At 41.6% G+C, this 18,080-nt stretch overlaps 2 protein-coding genes and 1 long non-coding RNA gene across 10 annotated transcripts in view; 2 read left to right on the forward strand and 1 right to left on the reverse strand.

The window, feature by feature from the left end:
• Window positions 1-8,652, forward strand: part of LOC113421086 (cyclic nucleotide-binding domain-containing protein 2) — a 102,225-nt gene extending 93,573 nt beyond the window's left edge. The window contains exon 13 of the mRNA XM_087950142.1: window positions 8,134-8,652. Within this exon, the coding sequence (XP_087806268.1) occupies window positions 8,134-8,464 (331 nt within the window). The 3' untranslated portion in view covers window positions 8,465-8,652. The remainder of the gene's footprint in view (window positions 1-8,133) is intronic.
• LOC148133098 (uncharacterized) overlaps window positions 1-18,080 on the reverse strand; it is a 704,593-nt gene that overhangs the window by 537,225 nt on the left and 149,288 nt on the right. The window lies entirely within an intron of this gene.
• The window catches only part of NBEAL1 (neurobeachin like 1), a 146,837-nt gene continuing 145,610 nt past the window's right edge, over window positions 16,854-18,080 (forward strand). For 5 of the 8 annotated variants that reach the window (XM_087949723.1, XM_087949755.1, XM_087949760.1 and 2 more), the window contains exons 1-2: window positions 16,854-16,982; window positions 17,553-18,075. In XM_087949723.1, coding sequence (XP_087805849.1) covers window positions 18,025-18,075 — 51 coding nt within the window. In that variant the 5' untranslated portion in view covers window positions 16,854-16,982; window positions 17,553-18,024. Of the gene's footprint in view, window positions 17,225-17,552; window positions 18,076-18,080 lie in introns of all 8 variants that reach the window. The other 3 variants (XM_087949739.1, XM_087949772.1, XM_087949734.1) reach the window with 3 other exon arrangements.

Genomic DNA, 18,080 nt, shown 5'->3' on the forward strand with positions numbered 1-18,080 from the left:
GTCTTAGATGGTCCACACACTGGAGGCTCGGGAACGAAATGGCGTTCTGCGCCCAAGCCACCAGAGGATCGTGTAACCGTAGCCAGGCCATACCAAGGACCAAAGGGAGATGGAGGTCCGCAGTGATGTAAAAACTAATCGCCTCCTCATGGTCCCCAATAGCCAGGCGCAACGGCTGGGTAGCAAAACGAATGGGCCCAGCCCGAAGCTCCCACCCATCAATCGTTTCCACCTTGATTGGAGGCTCCACCGCAACTAAAGGGATGTCAAAATGAGTTGCGAAGGCCTGGTCCATGAAACTGGTAGTAACCCCCGAATCCACCAACGCAACTGCAGGAATCCCCTCCGACCGGGACTGCAAGAAAACCCTCGTGTCTAAAAGTAAATGTCGAGGGGGACCAGAGTTCACCTCTGCCACTTCGGGCGGTTGACTAATACGTGCCCGACCTAGGGTTTCCCCGAGACCGGGCCTGCCCCGTTTCCCGACTGTACAAGATTAGATTCAGGCACTGGTTTGCGTGCCCCCCGTCGTTTACCAGGGCAGGAATTCGCAAAATGTCCAAGCCCCCCACAATACAGGCATAAGCCTCCTTGAAGTCTCCGGGTACGTTCTTGGGCCTTCAAATGAGGTCGGACCGCACTCAACTCCATTGGCTCCTCGGCCCTGGCCATGGCACTGTGAGAGACCTGGGGCGCTGGTTGTACAAGATGCTGTGGCCTTGAGGTAGATGGCTGTTCCGGAACTGGGCGTCTAGTCTTGCGCCGTTGAAGCCGGGCGTCAATGCGCAAACATTGCACCACCAGAGCATCAAGGGTCAGGGCCGGCTCCACGTGCACCAACTCGTCTTGTATATCCTCTGCCAAACCATCTTGGAAGGCGTCCATTTGAGCTGCCTCATTCCACGCAGAATCCATACAGAGCAGACGAAACTCTGAAATGAACTCTTGCAAGGGGCGTTTCCCCTGGCGAAGTTCCTTTAAACGTCTAGCAGCGGTCTGAGCTTTTATGGGGTCCTCATACATCGAGCGTAGATGGTGCCAAAAGCCCTGATAGTCAGTTAGTAAGGGACTATTTTGCACCAATAAAGGAGTGGCCCACCTAGCAGCCGAACCCGACAAAAGACTGATAACAAACCCCACCTGAGCCCGGTCATCAGGGAAATCTTCTGACCGCAGAGACATAAATAATTGACATTGCCTCATAAAAGCCGGGAACATTTCAGGCTGTCCAGAGAATTTATCCGGCACAGCTACTGGGCATTTCTTACATGGAGCGGGAGGAGGTGCAGCAGGAGCTTGCAGCAACGTAAGTTGGTTAACCAGTTGGGTGACTTGTTGCTGCAAAACCTGGTTATCATGCAGAAGTTGATTAATCTGCTGCTGGTGCTGCTGCTGATTATCCATCTTGGTCAGAAGATGGTGTCAAGGTTCGGGTCAAAAATGTTCTGTCTCACCTGTAGCCACAAGGTGAGAGTCCAAATTCCCAAAGGAAAATACTCAAACAGACAGAAACAGGAACGACAGAGTTAACTTCCTTTGGCTGAATCCGTCTTTGGCAGTTTTCCCAGAAGCTGCCTACCAAGTCCGATAACGAGCAAAACCATAAATCAGAGGCGACTGCCACACAGAATAATTCATCCGAACTGCTAACTCAAATAAACAAGTTGACCCGAACAGGGATTCAGAGCTAACACGCCTCCTTATATTCCCTGAGGGGTGTGTCAGTCTCTTTTCTCAGCCCCTGATTTGACATTTCCTTTTACGTTGTATGTCACATTTCTGCCTGCGTCTTTGCCTTGCATCAGACCAGCATTTCTCGGCTTGATCTTCAGCCAATGACTCCGGAACGCTCTCCTGATTATCTGCCGACACCTGAGGCACAATCAGGGAGGAAGATTCTGGGGAGGAAGACGACTCCGAAACTTCCAGCAAAGCAGGCTCAAATCTTAGAGCCAAGTCCTCCTCTTCCTCCTGACTGTGTCACTCCTGTGTCACTCAACAAAGCAGGCTCAAACCTTAATGTCAGATCTTCCTCAACACTCGAGCCTATGTCTTCTGACAGAGCAGGTTCAAACCTCTGAGTCACAACAGCTACTTATTACTTTATTTGTTTCTAGATGTTGGTAGATCTGTTTTTTTATTATATTTTCCAGTATCTTCCCAGATATTGATGTTTGGCTGATTGGTCTATAGTTTCCTGGGTCTGTTTTTTTCCTTTTTGGAAGATGGGAACCACATCTGCTCTTTTCCAGTCCTCTGGTAGTTCCCCGGTGCTCCAGGATTTTTGAAAGATATGGTGCAGTGGTTCTGAGATGACCTCTGCCAGTTCCTTTAAAACTCTGGGATGTAATCCATCAGGCCCTGGTGATTTGTTTTCATCAAGATCAGACAGGTGTTCTCTTACTATTTTTTTTGCTTATTTTAACTTTTATTTCTGGTCTGTCTTTCACAGTTATGTTTTTGGTGGGTTGAGCTATAGTTGCTTTTTGCGTGAACACCAATGCAAAGAATGAGTTCAGCAGTTCTGCTTTCTCTTTGTTGCCTGTTACTTCTTTGCCGTCTTCTCTCTTTAGTGAACCGACTGCTTCCTTGATTTTTTTCTTGTTATTTATATGTTGGAAGAAACTTTTTAAATTATCTTTGACTTTTGTTGCAAGTCTTTGTTCGTTCTGAGCCTTTGCTATCCTGACTTTGTCTTTGGAGATTCTGGCTATCTGCTAATATTCTGCCTTAGTTGTATGTCCTTCTTTCCATTTTTTGTATTTGTCCTTTTTTTCCCTTTCAATTTGCCAGAGAGATCTTTGTGCAGCCATTGCTGGTTTCTTCTTGGATTTCTTGTTTTTCTTTCTCAATGGTATTGTTCTGCTCTGGGCTTCAATGATCATACTTTTCAGAGTTTCCCAAGATTCTTGAGTTGTTTTCCCCTTTAGGATTTTCATCCATGGAATCTTTCCCAAGTTCTCTCTGAGTTTATTAAAATCATCTCTTTTAAAATCTAAGACTCTGGTATCATTATGTTCTATTGCTTGTGTTTGTGTTATGTTGAATTCTAATATGACATGATCACTCTCACCCAAGATTCCTGCAGTTTCAACTCCCTCTATCACTTCTTCTCTGTTTGTAAAAATTAAGTCCAGTATGGCTGTCCCTCTAGTTTCACCTCTATCTTTTGGACAACAAAGTTGTCAGCTAGGTTGGTTAGGAACTTATTTGATTTCTCACTTGGTGCAGAATTAGTTTTCCAATTGATATCAGGATAATTGAAGTCTCCCATTACTATTGTTGTGTGTTTCCTGCATATGTTGTTAGTTGGTTGGCAAAAAGGACATCTATTTTTTCTGCTTGATTGGGTGATCTATTAATATACACCTATGGCCATGTCAATCTTTTTTTCTTTTATATTGACCCATATGCATTCTAGGAGGTTTTCATCTTTGGTTTCATGCATTTCTGTAGCAATATAGTGGTCGTTTACATACAGTGCAACTCCACCTCCTCTTTTATGGGGTCTGTTTTTTTAAAGTTTGTATCCTTCTACCAGTATGTTCCAATCATGGGTTTCATCCCACCAAGTTTCTGTTATTCCAACTATATCATATTTACCTTCATGTATTCGTTGTTCGAGTTCACCCTGTTTGTTCCCCAGACTTTGTTCATTTGTATATGGGCACTTGAGATCTTTATGTCTGTCACTGTGTTTACTGTCTATATAACCTGTGTTGTGCCTACCTGCCCCTACTTTCTTGCCACCTGTTTGATTAATGCACATGATATGACACTCACTATTAAATGCTTTTGATTGACAGTAAGGTTGATAATCTTACCTGCATAAATATCTATTTTGCATACACTAGTATCCTTATTAATTTTAGGTTGCTGGGGACAGAAATGTTCTGTATCCATTAATTCTCTTTCCCCGCTGTTCAGTTTAAATGTTTATCCAGGAAATCTGTGAATTTAATGCCAAGTAACTCAGTCCCTTTCTTTGATGGATTCAAACCATCTCTTTTGTATAGTTTTTCATCGGACCAGCTGCAGACATCATGACAAATAAAACCAAAGCCTTTCCTTTTACACCACTCCTTTAGCCACACATTAAACTCCTCTACACGCTGGCCTTTCCCTTTTTGTTCCTTGTATACTGGTAAAACCTCTGAAAAGATAAGCCTACAGCCCATATTACTAAGTTCATATCCCAAGCTCTGGAAGTCTTTCTGAACATCCTTCTGGGACAGATCATTTGTACCAAGATGTATAATAGCATCAATATCACAGTCCTTACTGGCATTCTTGACTATCTTAAGAATACGCCTGTTGTCTCTGCTGGCAGTAGCATCTGGCAGACACCTGACCTCTTTCAAAACCTCCATATCCTTTCCTAAATTTACATCCCTTACAATTGAGTCCCCAACCAAAAGGTGGCTTCTCTTTTTGGATGCCTTGCTCTTCTTGTGTGACTGGTGCTTAATACCTGATTGACACTTTTTCCTTTCCAAAGTAAGTTTTTCTTGTAGGACCATGATCCCCGGCTTATTTGAGTTATCGTTATCACAACTACCTTGACCTGTCACTTTAGTGTCCCTATTAAGGTCAGCAAGGGCACTGTATCTGTTGTGCTGGGACACAGCAAAAGCTTTGTTTTTATGGTCCACAGCTCTCACCCTGCCAGATCCCACGGTTGTCCATACTGCCCTTTTCCTGTAGGATCTTTGTGATAGTGGGGGCTGATAGCATGGCAGCTCAATAGATGGCTGGATTGGGCACCTAATTTCTGCTTGGAGAGCACAGATTAGAGATTCTACATAGGTAATCTGTCCATGTAGACTGGTAATTTTTTTACAAAGAGGACAGTATCCAAATTTGAAAAGAGTACTGCGAAAGACAGCTGTAAAACAAGTATTACACTGAACTAAGCCAGTCCTTTTGAAATAAAATAAAGTCACAATCTCAAGTGCACTAACCCTAAATGTATTATTGGTATTTTTGGTTTAACGGCACGTGGGCTGCTATCTTTCTCCTTTGTGCTCACCCTCTGCTTTCTCACAAGCAGCCAGCAGCTCCTCCCACCAACCTCTTGGAATTTGAAATGCAATGGGAGCAATGTTGTTTGTCCTTGCTTTCATTTTGGAGATTAGCAATAGCACTTCGACTTATATATCACTTCATAGTGCTTTACAGTCCTCTCTAAGTGGTTTACAGATTGCCCCAACAATCGGGTCCTCATTTTACCCACCTCGGAAGTATGGAAGGCTGAGTCAACCTTGAGCCTGGTGAGATTCGAACTGCTGGCAGCTGGCAGTCAGCAGAAGTAGCCTGCGGTACTGCATTCTAACCACTGTGCCACTATGGCTCTTGTTAAGTGTATATGACTGTAGCCTATAGGTTTTTAATTTAAATTGCCTCCAGAAGTTGTGGGTACTCTATCACTGGAAGCTGACTGGATAGGCATTTATCAGAAATATTCTCTTGTGAGAGCAGTGGGTTAGATTAGATGACCTCAAGGTCCCTTCTATCTCTGTTACTGTTGTAAACCCAGAGTTCTGTAAATCCCTCCACCATCTCCCTCTGGGTGCCTGGCTGGAGACTCTTAAGCTAATTGGTGACAAGTGATTTTTTTTTAAAAAGCAACTGCAATAGGAGAGTTCTGTAAATTACCACCCCACCCTCTTTTGGGCAGCTGTCTGAAGAAGCTTGAGCTGACTAACAGCAAATAGTTGTTTTTTTTAAAGCAACTGTAAACAGAGAGCTCTGCCAGCCTGCTTGGAAGCAATTTAGTTCCTCAGCTGAAGGCTGCACTGGAAATAGCTGATGGTCAGACCGGCAGGAAAGCCTCTCAGTTCAGTTAACGATGACAGCAATCAATTAATGAATCAGAGGAAATAGTCAGATCTTCGTTCATTTAATGATCCATTTGATTGAAGTAATGAATTTGATTTTAAACATTGGTAAAATTGAGTCTGATTCATTTGACAAATTTTTTAACTTACCAACCTAATTGGCAGGTTCCATTAGGTTCTTACCTTGAGGACTACCTATAGTGTTACTGATGCTATTAATACTAGTAATATATACTTTTTGTCATTCTGGAATTGGAAATCCTTCGGTTTATAGGGAGAATTGGAATCACTAGAGTCTCCTTAATATTCTTCATCAGATGTTTTCACGCTGAGAAAATTCTTGAAAAGATGAAGGCTGGTTAGTGGCTCATGTTTGTCCTTTCCAAGGAAAACAATTTAGTCATATTTGAAAATAGACAAAGTGGTCAGTTCTTTTTTCTTTTTCTTTTTAACAAAAATGTTCCATATACCCACAGCTACACATGGGTTTTCTCAAAAGCTACTTCTCTTCTAAAGGGCTTCCTGACCTAAACCGGTGATCTAAAGATAACTGTGTAAATGTAATTTCCTCATTCTCCTCCAGGATCTAAGTCTCTATTATAGATGTACTTCATAATTCTGAATCCAAGTAAGCATTTATTAGCAGCCCTATAATACAAGTAAGCTAGAGAACAACTGGGTGGATGGGTATGAAAGCAAAAGATAGAAAAGGTGGTGTTACATTACTGGTCTCCTTATCCTCCAAACACCAAATTTCTTGACCATATCTTTTACCCTTCCCAAATTTTTCAGAATATTTCCCAAACCAGTTTTAAAGCATTAAGACTTTAAGCAGCAACTCTAGCCATGAATACTTTCTTTTCAAAATACTGAACAATCATTACTGAATAATTATGAGTATCTCTGAATGTTCAAGAGGGTTTGTATACTGTGAAAGCAATTTTAGTATGGTGGTTGCAAGGAGCAAGGGCCCTGATGGAGTTTTTAGAGTTGATTAATAGAAGAAGGATTCTCACCCTTGTAACAGAAAATTGTGTGTCCAGCATTGTGGAATCTCTTAAAGACATACACTGGGTGGGAAACCATGAACTGTCAGACTGGAATCCAGCTGACTCAGCTTCAGCACGTTTTGTATATCAAATCCCAATGAGCACTTTAACTTTCCCTTTCCTCCCTACCATGCAAAGGTACTTGATTGTCAAGAACAGGAAGAAGATGAAGTGTAGAGACAAAGAACAGTATCTAAAGTGCTCTCTCCAGGGACATAATGAATGTAGACATACATGCCATAAACGAAGGCAAATATGTGTCCCAGGATAATGTTGCAAAATCCAATATGGGTTAGTTACTGGGATCAGAAGTTTACTCTTCCAAGCTTTCAGACTCGTGCTGGAGCCAATCTTCAGGGAACTGGAGCCCAAAGCACATCTCCACTCACGCCTCATCACAAAATCTCTAGAACCGTAAAGCATACAAATCTTGAAATTTGCCACATATGTTCCTCTTGGCTTCTAGGTGCTCACTAAGAAAGGATTTTTCTAAATGACCATCAGAGCATTAGTATTTTGAATATTATTATTAACACGCTCTGATACTAAGAAGTTCTACTTCCCCTGCCCACCTGAAAAGAAATCTGTTCCAAATGCAAAACACAAGCAGAGGAGAGGAGTTTTAGTTTCACAGCACCAAGCAGCTTTAGTACAGAATAGTTGAACTAAGCCATGACCAGGCTCCTTGCCGTCTCCTTGCTCACACAGCAAATACTGTTTCAGTTTCCAAACAGCCCTCAACTCTCACACACTGGCAAGATGCTAGCCAGATGAATACCGATGGATGCTGGTAAGCAGAGGAAGATTCCCCCCCCCTTATTTTCCTCCCCAAAAACTAAGCCCAACCACATAGCTTTGTAGCAAAGCATGGGTATTGAGCTAGTATTCCAATAAAGAGAAATTCCCTGGGAGTGGGCTCCAGCATGAGTTTGAAAGCTCTGGTCCCGGAGACCAATTCAAATTAGATCTTGCATGCATGCCATATCTCAACCTACAAATACAAGTCAGGCATTGTAAGAAGAGATAAGAAGCATCAACCAAAAGAAACAAGAAGAGTCATAATGACTTTCTAAATACTACAGGGAAGAAGGAAAGATGCTGGTGGGATGTGATAATCATGTCTGATGAATTCTTCAAATGTAGAGAAACAATACTTGGACACTTAGAAATAGAAAGACTGAAAATATTCCAGATAATCTGCTACTTAAAAGAGGAATCCAGTTTTTAATATTGCTTTCACTTTTCAGTGATGATGAGCTGTGTCAGATCTTCCTTCGACAGAATGCCTGGGAAATGTTTAAGAAAGATCTATTGAAACTTGTGATGGAGCCCAAACTCATGAAGATGGTACATCCTCCACATCCATGCCCTACAGCTGAAGTCTACGATTCCTGGAGTTTGAATCAAGAAGGAATTTTGGATCTTTCTTCTTTGTGTTACAGAATACCACGGCCGCCACCTAAACTCAAATATGTTCCTATTCAATTAACCCAAACAAGAGAAAGTCTACCAGTTGTTCTACCAAAGCTGATTCATGGCATCTCAGTTGTGCGTCCCAATTTGGATGGCGCATTTTAATAGCATCAGGGTTTAGATGCATAAGTCAGCCATGTAGGCGCTGTTCTAAAAGACTGAAGGATGATGATACTACTTACGTGTTTATGGCTATTTGTACATAAAGATGCATTTAATTGCCAAAGACTACATTTCTTTTTATAATTGACACAATGATTTGTGAATCTAGTCCATTTCATTTTTTCTGATATTGCAGGGAAACAAATTTCTTTTATAAGGTAGGTTTCCCCATGAATATATATATGCATCAGTAAATACATGTTTTGTGTTTAGTGCTGAAATGTTTACATATTTATTTTTATTTATTAAATGTTTATGCCAGCCATCTCTGCTATAAGGTAACTCTGGGTGGCTTAATGTACAAAAAAGCTACACAATATCTAGCTCTTCCTCTGTAGGCTGATCTGAATCTCACCATTGTTGAAATATCCTGCAAATTTCATATTAACATAACATGCATGGTTGAATAAGCATCACTTATTTTTCAACATAAGACTGAAAAGGAAACATATACTCCAACCTTTTAAGATTGAAAGTTTTATAATCAAATAGCAATATAAACTCCACTGGTTATAATTTAAAGTGCTTCACGGTCTTTGGAAAGTCAATAGACCAGAAATGGAGATGTGGCTTTCCAGATCTCCTTAGGGTTCCATTTCTGCAGTGCTACATAATGAATGCTACAATGTGGAATATTGTGCTTTTAAGAAGATGGATAGAATACTTTATTGGCCAAGTGTGATTGGACACACAAGGAATTTGTCTTGGTGTAAATACTCTCAGTATACAGGTGAAACTCGAAAAATTAAAATATTGTGCAAAAGTTCATTTATTTCAGTAATGCAACTTAAAAGGTGAAACTAATATATGAGATAGACTCATTACATGCAAAGCAAGATAGTTCAAGCCGTGATTTGTCATAATTGAGATGATTATGGCTTACAGCTCATGAAAACCCCAAATCCACAATCTCAGAAAATTAGAATATTACATGCAATCAATAAAACAAGGATTGTAACATAGAATAATATCGGACCTCTGAATAGCATGCATATGTACTCAGTACTTGGTTTGGGCCCTTTTTGCAGCAATTAATGCCTCAATGCGGCATGGAATGGAAACTATTAGCCTGTGGCACTGCTGAGGTGTTATGGAAGACCAGGATACTTCAATAGCGGCCTTTAGCTCTTCTGCATTGTTCAGTCTCATGTCTCTCATCTTTCTCTTGGCAATGCCCCATAGATTCTCTATGGGGTTCAGATCAGGTGAGTTTGCTGGCCAATGAAGCACAGTAATCCCATGGTTATTGAACCAGGTTTTGGTGCTTTTGGCAGTGTGGGCAGGTGCCAAGTCCTGCTGGAAAATGAAGTCAGCATCCCCATAAAGCTTGTCTGCGGAAGGAAGCATGAAGTGCTCCAAAATCTGGTAGATGGCTGCATTGACCCTGGACTTAATGAAGCACAGTGGACCAACACCAGCAGATGACATGGCTCCCCAAATCAACACAGACTGTGGAGACTTCACACTGGACTTCAAGCATCTTGCCGTGTGTGCCTCTCCATTCTTCCTCCAGACTCTGGGTCCTTGGTTTCCAAATGAGATGCAAAACTTGCTCTCATCAGAAAAGAGGACTTTGGACCACTGAGCAACAGACCAGGTCTGTTTTTCTTTAGCCCAGGTAAGACGCTTCTGACGTTGTTCAGTAGTGGCTTGACAAGAGGAATATGGCATTTGAAGCCCATGTCCAGGATCAGTCTGTGTGTGGTGGCTATTGCTGCACTGACTCCAGCCTCAGTCCACTCCTTGTGAAAGTCCCCAACACTTTTGAATTGCCTTTTCCTGACAATCCTCTCCAGGCTGCGGTCATCCCTGCTGCTTGTGCACCTTTTTCTTCCACCCTTTTCCCTTCCACATAACTTTCTATTAATGTGCTTTGATAGAGCACTTTGGGAACATCCAACTTCGTTTGCAATTACCTTTTGAGGCTTTCCCTCCTTATGGAGGGTTCAATGATGGTTTTCTGCACAACTGTCAGGTCAGCAGTCTTTCCCACGATTGTGATTCCTACTGAACCAGACTGAGACCATTTAAAGGCTCAGGAACTCTTTGCAGGTGTTATGGCTTAATTAGCTGATTAGAGTGGGACACATTGAGCCTAGAATATTGAACCTTTTCACAATATTCTAATTTTCTGAGATTGTGGATTTGGGGTTTTCATGAACTGTAAGCCATAATCATCTCAATTATGACACATCACAGCTTGAACTATCTTGCTTTGCATGTAATGAGTCTATCTCATATATTAGGTTCACCTTTTAAGTTGCATTAGAAAATAAATGAACTTTTGCACGATATTCTAATTTTTTGAGTTTTACCGGTACATAAAAGAAAAGATACATTCGTCAAGAGTTGAGATGACACTTAATTATAGTTATAGGGTACAATAAGCAATCAAATCATACTAGGAAACAGTCAATATAAATTGTAAGTATACAAGCAACAAAGTTACAATCATACAGTCACAAGTGGGAGGGGATGGCTGATAAGGAGCGATGACAAGATTAACAGTAATAGTAGTGCAGACTGTAATAATTGAACAGTGTTGTGGGAATTATTTGTTTAGCAGAGTGATGGCTTTTGGGGAAAAAACTGTTCTTGTGTCTAGTTGTTCTGGTGTGCAATGATCTATAGCATCGTTTTGAGGGAAGGAGTTGAAACAGTTTATGTCTGGGATGTGAGGGGGTCTGTAAATATTTTCACAACCCTCTTTTTGACTCGTGCAATATACAGGTCCTCGATTGAAGGCAGGTTGGTAGTGATTGTTTTTTCTGCAGTCCTAATTACTCTCTGAAGTCTGTGTCTGTCCTGTTAGGTTGCAGAACCAAATGAGACAGTTATAGAGGTACAGATGATAGACTCAATGATTCCTCTGTAGAACTGTATCAGCAGCTCCTTGGGCTGTTTGAGCTTTCTGAGTTGGCGCGGAAAGAACATTCTTGTGCTTTTTTGATGACATTTTTGATGACATTTTTGATGTTAGGTGTCCATTTTAGGTCATGTGATATAGTAGAACCTAGAAATTTGAAGGTCTCTACTGCTGATACGGTGTTGTCTAGTACTGTAAGAGGTGGTAGTATGGGAGGGTTTCTTCTAAAGTCTACCACCATTTCTACAGTTTTGAGTGTGTTCAGTTCCAGATTGTTCCGGTTACACCACGAGGCAAGTTGTATAACCTCCTGTCTGTATGCAGATTCGTCGTTGAATTGAATGAGACCAATCATTTACAAGTGTGTTCAGGTACCGCTAGTTGGTTTAATTTACTTAGAAGAGTGTCTGGAATGATGGTGTTGAATGCTGAACTGAAGTCTACAAAGAGGACCTTTGCGTAGGTATTTGGAGATTCAAGGTATTGTAGGATGTAATGCAGAGTCTTGTTAACAGCATCATCTGTCGATCTGTATTTGCTCGGTATGCAAACTGCATGGGATCTAACAGCAGATCCGTGATGGTTTTCAGGTGGGACAGCACAAGCCTTTCAAAGATTTTCATAACTACAGATGTTAGAGCAACTGGTCTGTAGTCATTCAGTTCCTTGATGGAGGGCTTCTTTGGCACTGGGATGATAGTAGAATGATAGTAGGAATGAGAGTTGAAGCCAGCAGGAATGAGAGTGTTTGAAGCAGGAATGAGAGTTGAAGCCAGCAGATGCCCATTAGACAGTTACTTTTAATTAGTCTGATTCACTTATATATTTCTGGGTGCTTTCTGAAGTACTTTCAATCACTTTACATTTCACTGATTGCTATGTGTGCTTAGCTCTCTTCCTATGACTAAAAAGACTTGCTTGTCATCCGAAGTGACTGGGAACCTCAGATCTAAGGTAGAGCCTTGAAATGGTACTGGCCTAATGAAAGCTACTCAGTGTCAAAAGTGAGCATACTCTGGCCTCACTTCCAATCTCTGATGTCCTGCTCACAGCAGAAATACGAGGGCTATCCACAAAATAGATTACGTTTTCGTCTGTAGTAAGAAGGGGCAGAGCTAGCACGGCCATCTTTGGTCTGTGCGTCCGCCACTCAGTCTGCATCTAGTCGTGCTAGTGGGAGGTTCATATCGTTGCCCGTTATTTCACAGCAAACGTTTGAAATGTGTGCTGCAATTGAAAATCCCTCGAGTTGTGAGGTGTGATCAGTGATAAGGTTTTTGTTAGCAAAAAACCATAAACCGATTGAAATTTTTCGGCAACTGTGTGAAGTGTACGGGGACATCATCACTGAAGGTGGAGTGCGCCAATGGTGCCTTAAGTTTAAAAATGGCCGAACTACGGCACTCGAGAAGTCCTGAATGCTTTCAAGTGTGAGATTTTTCCTCATCCGCCCTACAGCCCCGATCTTGCACCAAGTGACTACCACTTGTTTCCGAGGATGAAGACCTGGCTTGGAACACAGCGCTTTGACGCCTGAGATTTGAGCCAGTCAGTCACGCCCGCCCGCAGTTCCGTGTTGTCGGAACAAACAGTAGACACTTTTCCTGTGTATTTTGACCCTAGAAGAACATAATTTTTGAAAGGCATTTTTAAAATATTAGGATTCAAGGAATAAAGATTATGTTGACTGTATGCCAAAAAGATTGTCTAAAACATGTGAATTTAGAGAACGGCCTGTGTTGTTTATAAAGGACAAGATTGTGATGTACCAAATTTTTTGCACTATAAGACACTCCAGACCATAAGACACCTAGCTTTTGGGGAGGAAAACAAGAAAACAAATTCTGCCTCTGCCTCCCAGCAATTTGCCTCCTTGTAGCAAACAGCAAACAGCCTGGTCAGCTTCAGCACAGCCTGATTTAGCACAAGCAGCTGATTGGCAGTTGGATTAGCCTCCCGGAATACTGACCATCAGCTGTTCCAGGCTGCGGGGATCGCCACCTCCGCACATCCTGTTTTTGCCTGTTCTAGGCAGCGGGGATCGGTGATAGGTGGTGGCGGCAATCAGTGGCGGTGATCCCCGCAGCCTGGAACAGCTGATCAGCAGTATTCCAGGAAGCTGATCCAACCGCCAATCAGCTGCTTGTGCTAAATCAGGATGTGCTGAAGCTGACAAGGCTGTTTGCCAGGTGGGTGGGCGGTGCTTTGGCAACATTCACTCTATAAGACAAAGACATTTCCACCCACTTTTTTGGGGGGAAAAGTGTGTCTTACAGTGCGAAAAATATGGTATATTCAACCACCCAGAAAGAGAAATTATTCATATAGCATGACTTGACCCTGGATGTAATAGTAAATATAATCAGAATCGAAGAATCCTTGATATCTCAAATCCAAATTTTGAAAGCCTCTGGCAGAGGTACATATTGTTTAAGTTAGCTCAACTTTGGAACAAACATCTTACAGGAAACCCTCTAGACTAAAATTTACAAATGTTCTGGCTAAAGTCAACAATAATGTCAACAATAGTAAGAAATACTCTAGGCGTTTGTTGGATAAGTCTCTTGTCTTTGTTTGGAGTGGACTTTGTCCAAGCAGTTCTGGTTGAAATGGCTGAGTCACATCCTAGATTGGTTATCTGGGAGGAGTTTGAGCTGATCAATTTTGAACAAGTGGACAGAGGCTCTACTGCTGTGAGTTCTGCCACCTGGTGTTTGAACTCGTGCCCTTCTGCAAACCTTGAAACAGGTGGTGGTTCACCCCTTCCTCAGGAGGCCATCCTTGGACCCTATGGTTTTAGATAACTTTTGTCCAATTCCAACCTTCCCCTTTTAAGGAAGGTTGCAGAGAAGGAGGTGGGCTTGGATGAGGTGGCTTACCTATACCCTTTTCAGTTAGGATTCAGGCTGCATTGGTTGCACTTGTGGATGACCTTTGGAGGACTTGGGATAGGGGTGGCATATCCATCCTAGCACCTGTGGATCTGCCAGCAGATTTTGATACCATTGATCTAGTAGTTTGCTGACCACCTCTGGGGAGTAGGAGTGGGGGCACTGTTTTGCTGTGGTTTTCCCTCTTTTTTCCTGATTGATATTGATCAGTGCTAGTGGGGAAGAAGAGATCCAGCCTTAGGCCCCTTTGTGGGGCTGCTTCAGGACAAGTCTCTCTTCCCTTCTATGTAATAGCTATTTGAAGCTACTGAGAGAGGTCATCCACTGGCATGGGACTTGGTGTCATCAGTATGGTAAGCAGTTGGGAAGGAGGTCTATATGAACTTGCTACTCCTGCTGGAAAATAGGTACCATAGCAGTCATGGCCAGAGGGCCTCTTGCACAAATCCATCTTGTGTCAATTGCATCTATGACAAAGAAATCAAATATCAAATAATTACATTACACATAGTTTATATTGTTTTCTGAGTAGTTTTTTAGAAACTACAGTTTTAGATGTAATAAAAGCTAGTTAGGTATTACATATTGTCACACTGAGCCACAAAGAACTATCTTGTGTTGATACCTTATCTCCACTTGGCAAAGGGCAATAAATGGTAACTGAAAATAGAAGAAAGGCATATTCTTGAGTTTCCCCCATATTAACAGTTTTTTATAACGTAAGATGATAAGTGTAGAGAATCCTATAAGTAGAGACAACTCCTATAGTTCAGAATCCTCGCCCTAACTCTGATAATAGTATATTGTATAGTTTGTCATTGTCTTTAATTTGCATTCAGATCTGACTAATATAAGCAGAAGTGCAGCAACAATGTTTATGTAATTCATTTACAGCATTGGTTGGAAAAGCAATTAAAACATCTCAATGTATTTACTTTGATTAAAAATTAACTGGAGGTATAAAAAATAAGGTGGCCAAGTCTTTAAGGCATTCCTTAATATTTTGGTGCAGTATAGTGCAAAGAGGAAAGCTTACTAGTATTTAAGTAGGATCTCTCCATTCTGCATAATTATAAGTAAAGATAATCCTTGAGTATATTAATGTGTAAAATAATAAAGGCAGGACACGAAATAATAAAATGAGCACTTATAATTACTGTCTCTATGTCTAGCCAATACAAAATACTTGGAAAAAAAATACTTGAAAATAAAGTTTTCTTGCTTTGTAGTTGATCAGCTGTAGGACACCATTTCAGCCTGAAGACTCACTGCCAGCTACACCACTCAGCATTGAATAAACTAAGTAAATGTGAATGGGGCGGTGTCCGTAGGGGCGCTGCTCCTTCCTCCATGCTCCTTCCTAAGATCTAAGGATTATAAGACATTCGAATAGCTGTTCATTTCCTCTCGTCTTCCATTCTGGGAAAATAGGAAGGCTGGAACATGAACGCCATGTTTCCTGCAGCAGGAAAAAGTTATCTCAACAAATAAATGCTCTGTCTTACATATTGGCAAAACAAAAATCAGAAAATAAAATACAAGCTGAATAGTCAAGACCTTGTTGATGATCCAAACTCTGTCAAGAACCTTGGAGTACTCATCTCTAATGATCTAAGTGCTAGAACCCACTGTAACTACATAGCCAAAAAGGCATTAAGAGTTGTTAACCTAATCCTACGTAGCTTTTTCTCTGGTAATATCACACTACTAACTAGAGCATACAAAACATTTGCTAGACCAATACTTGAATACAGCTCATCAGTCTGGAACCCGCATTACGTATCTGATATTAACACAGTAGAGAAAGTCCAGAAATATTTCACAAGAAGAGTTCTCCTCTACTCGTTGCAGAATACCTTATGCCATCAAATTTGAAATTCTAGATCTAGACAACCTAGAACTACGCCACCTTTGGTCCGATCTATGTATAGTATATAAAATTATACATTGCAGTGTCCTACCAGTCAATGAATACTTCAGCTTCAGCCATAACAATACAAGAGCACACAATAGATACAAATTCAAGGTAAACCACACCAAACTTGATTGCAGGAAATACAACTTTGGCAACAGAGTGGTCAGTATCTGGAATACTCTACCTGACTGTGGTTTCTTCCCCAAACACTTTAACCTTAGACTGTCTACTTTTGACCTCACCCCTTTCCTAAGAGGTCTGTAGGGGGCGTGCATAAGCGCACCAACGTGCCTACTCTCCCTGTTCTATTGTTTCTTTTTATTTTTCTTATATGGATCTGTTCTGTCTTTTATAATTACTGGCTGAATGTATAAAGACAGACAGGCAAACTCTACAAAGTCTTCTATCCATTTCATGTATTTATAACTATGTTTATACCTATACCTGTTATCTTATAATCACTTGACATAAACAAACAAACAAACAAACAAATAAATAAATGCTGCGAACTCTGAAGCGCTGGGGTGGGGGAAGTGGGGAAGCACAAATGCCAGGAAGAAAGATGGCTACCAGGGCTTCGGATGACACCATCTTCCTGCGTCTGCAAAGGGAGTGGGCGGGTGTGGTGAGGAGAAAAGCGGGCGGAGCAGCCAAGGAAGCGCTGGAATGTGGGCGGGGCGGCGAAGCGGGCGATGTGGCTTCCTATTTGCTGGCAGCCGCAGCGGCCGACTCCTCTGTCTTGGCTGAATCGGACCGTGGGAGGCGAAGCCCCTCTCCGGGGAGTCCCCGGTAAGTTATTTCGGGGGCTCGCCGAAGAAGCTGTCCGGAGTGATGGGGACGGGGAAGGGAGGCAAGACACGGAAATGAGTACGGAGGCTGGGGGGGTGGAGGAACCGAGAAGGAGGGGTCTCGCTGTTGATGCTGCACCGCAGGGTTGGCGGTGGGGCTCGACTGGGCGGGGAGGAGCCGAGGGCTCGGAGCGAGAAGGAGAGGAAAATCATCGCCGAGCCCGGAGTAACTTTTGGAAGAGTGTAAGAAATTACATTTGTGTCTACAGCAGGACGGAATCCTGTTTTCAATCAATTGACAATCTCATTTTTTTGTTCAATGCTTTGAAGTGGAGACCTTTCTTTGAAGTTTAGTATTCAGCATTAAAAGCATGAGACACACGATGTGGAAGTACTGAGCCTTCCGTGGGAAAAAAAGATTGTTGCAAGGTGTCTTTGATTTTCATCTTTCCTTAAAGAAATAAAGCAAGTCAACACTCATAATTTAATTAGGGTAGCAGTTTGAATGATTGAAATTTGGCTTATGTTTCCAAATGCAGGATTTTTTTTATTGACAGTCTTTTTTTTCCAGGTGTCCCATCATGTTGTTTGCCTTATTGGAGAATTAAAAAGACATCTTCTGTTATTGCTAACAACTATTAAGTATCCCAGGATATCACAATTGGAAAGATGCTGAAGACCTAAAATTAAATGGGATTATACTGACATTTAATCAAGCCACAAGAATATTCCTTGGAGTATCTTGGAGTCATGTTTCTTATAATATAAATTTGAAGAATTTTCCTTTGTTTTCTTGCATATTCTGTATCCATCAACAAGCTTAATTTTATTTGGAAGAGGGACAGATTTTCCAAAGTGCCATTAATGAAAAGGAAAGGGAAGATTGTCACACTTTACTATTCAAATTCTGCAGTGGTATCAGAGACTAATTCTGTTCCTCTTTGGTTGAGTCCATGAACTGAAGTCAATAGTTTAAACTGAAACTGAGAATGTTTGGATCCTGATTAGGGGATACTTCCCAACCAAATAAGAGGGAGTGTAGGATGGCATCCAGGGAGAGGCTTTATGAACTTTGGATGCTCTACTGTAATAAGGTAAA

The sequence above is a fragment of the Notechis scutatus genome, chromosome 1 (genome assembly GCF_049901735.1).
Source record: "Notechis scutatus isolate UNSWTSFEM ecotype Mainland chromosome 1, rNotScu1.2, whole genome shotgun sequence".
In the NCBI taxonomy this organism is placed as follows: domain Eukaryota; kingdom Metazoa; phylum Chordata; class Lepidosauria; order Squamata; family Elapidae; genus Notechis; species Notechis scutatus.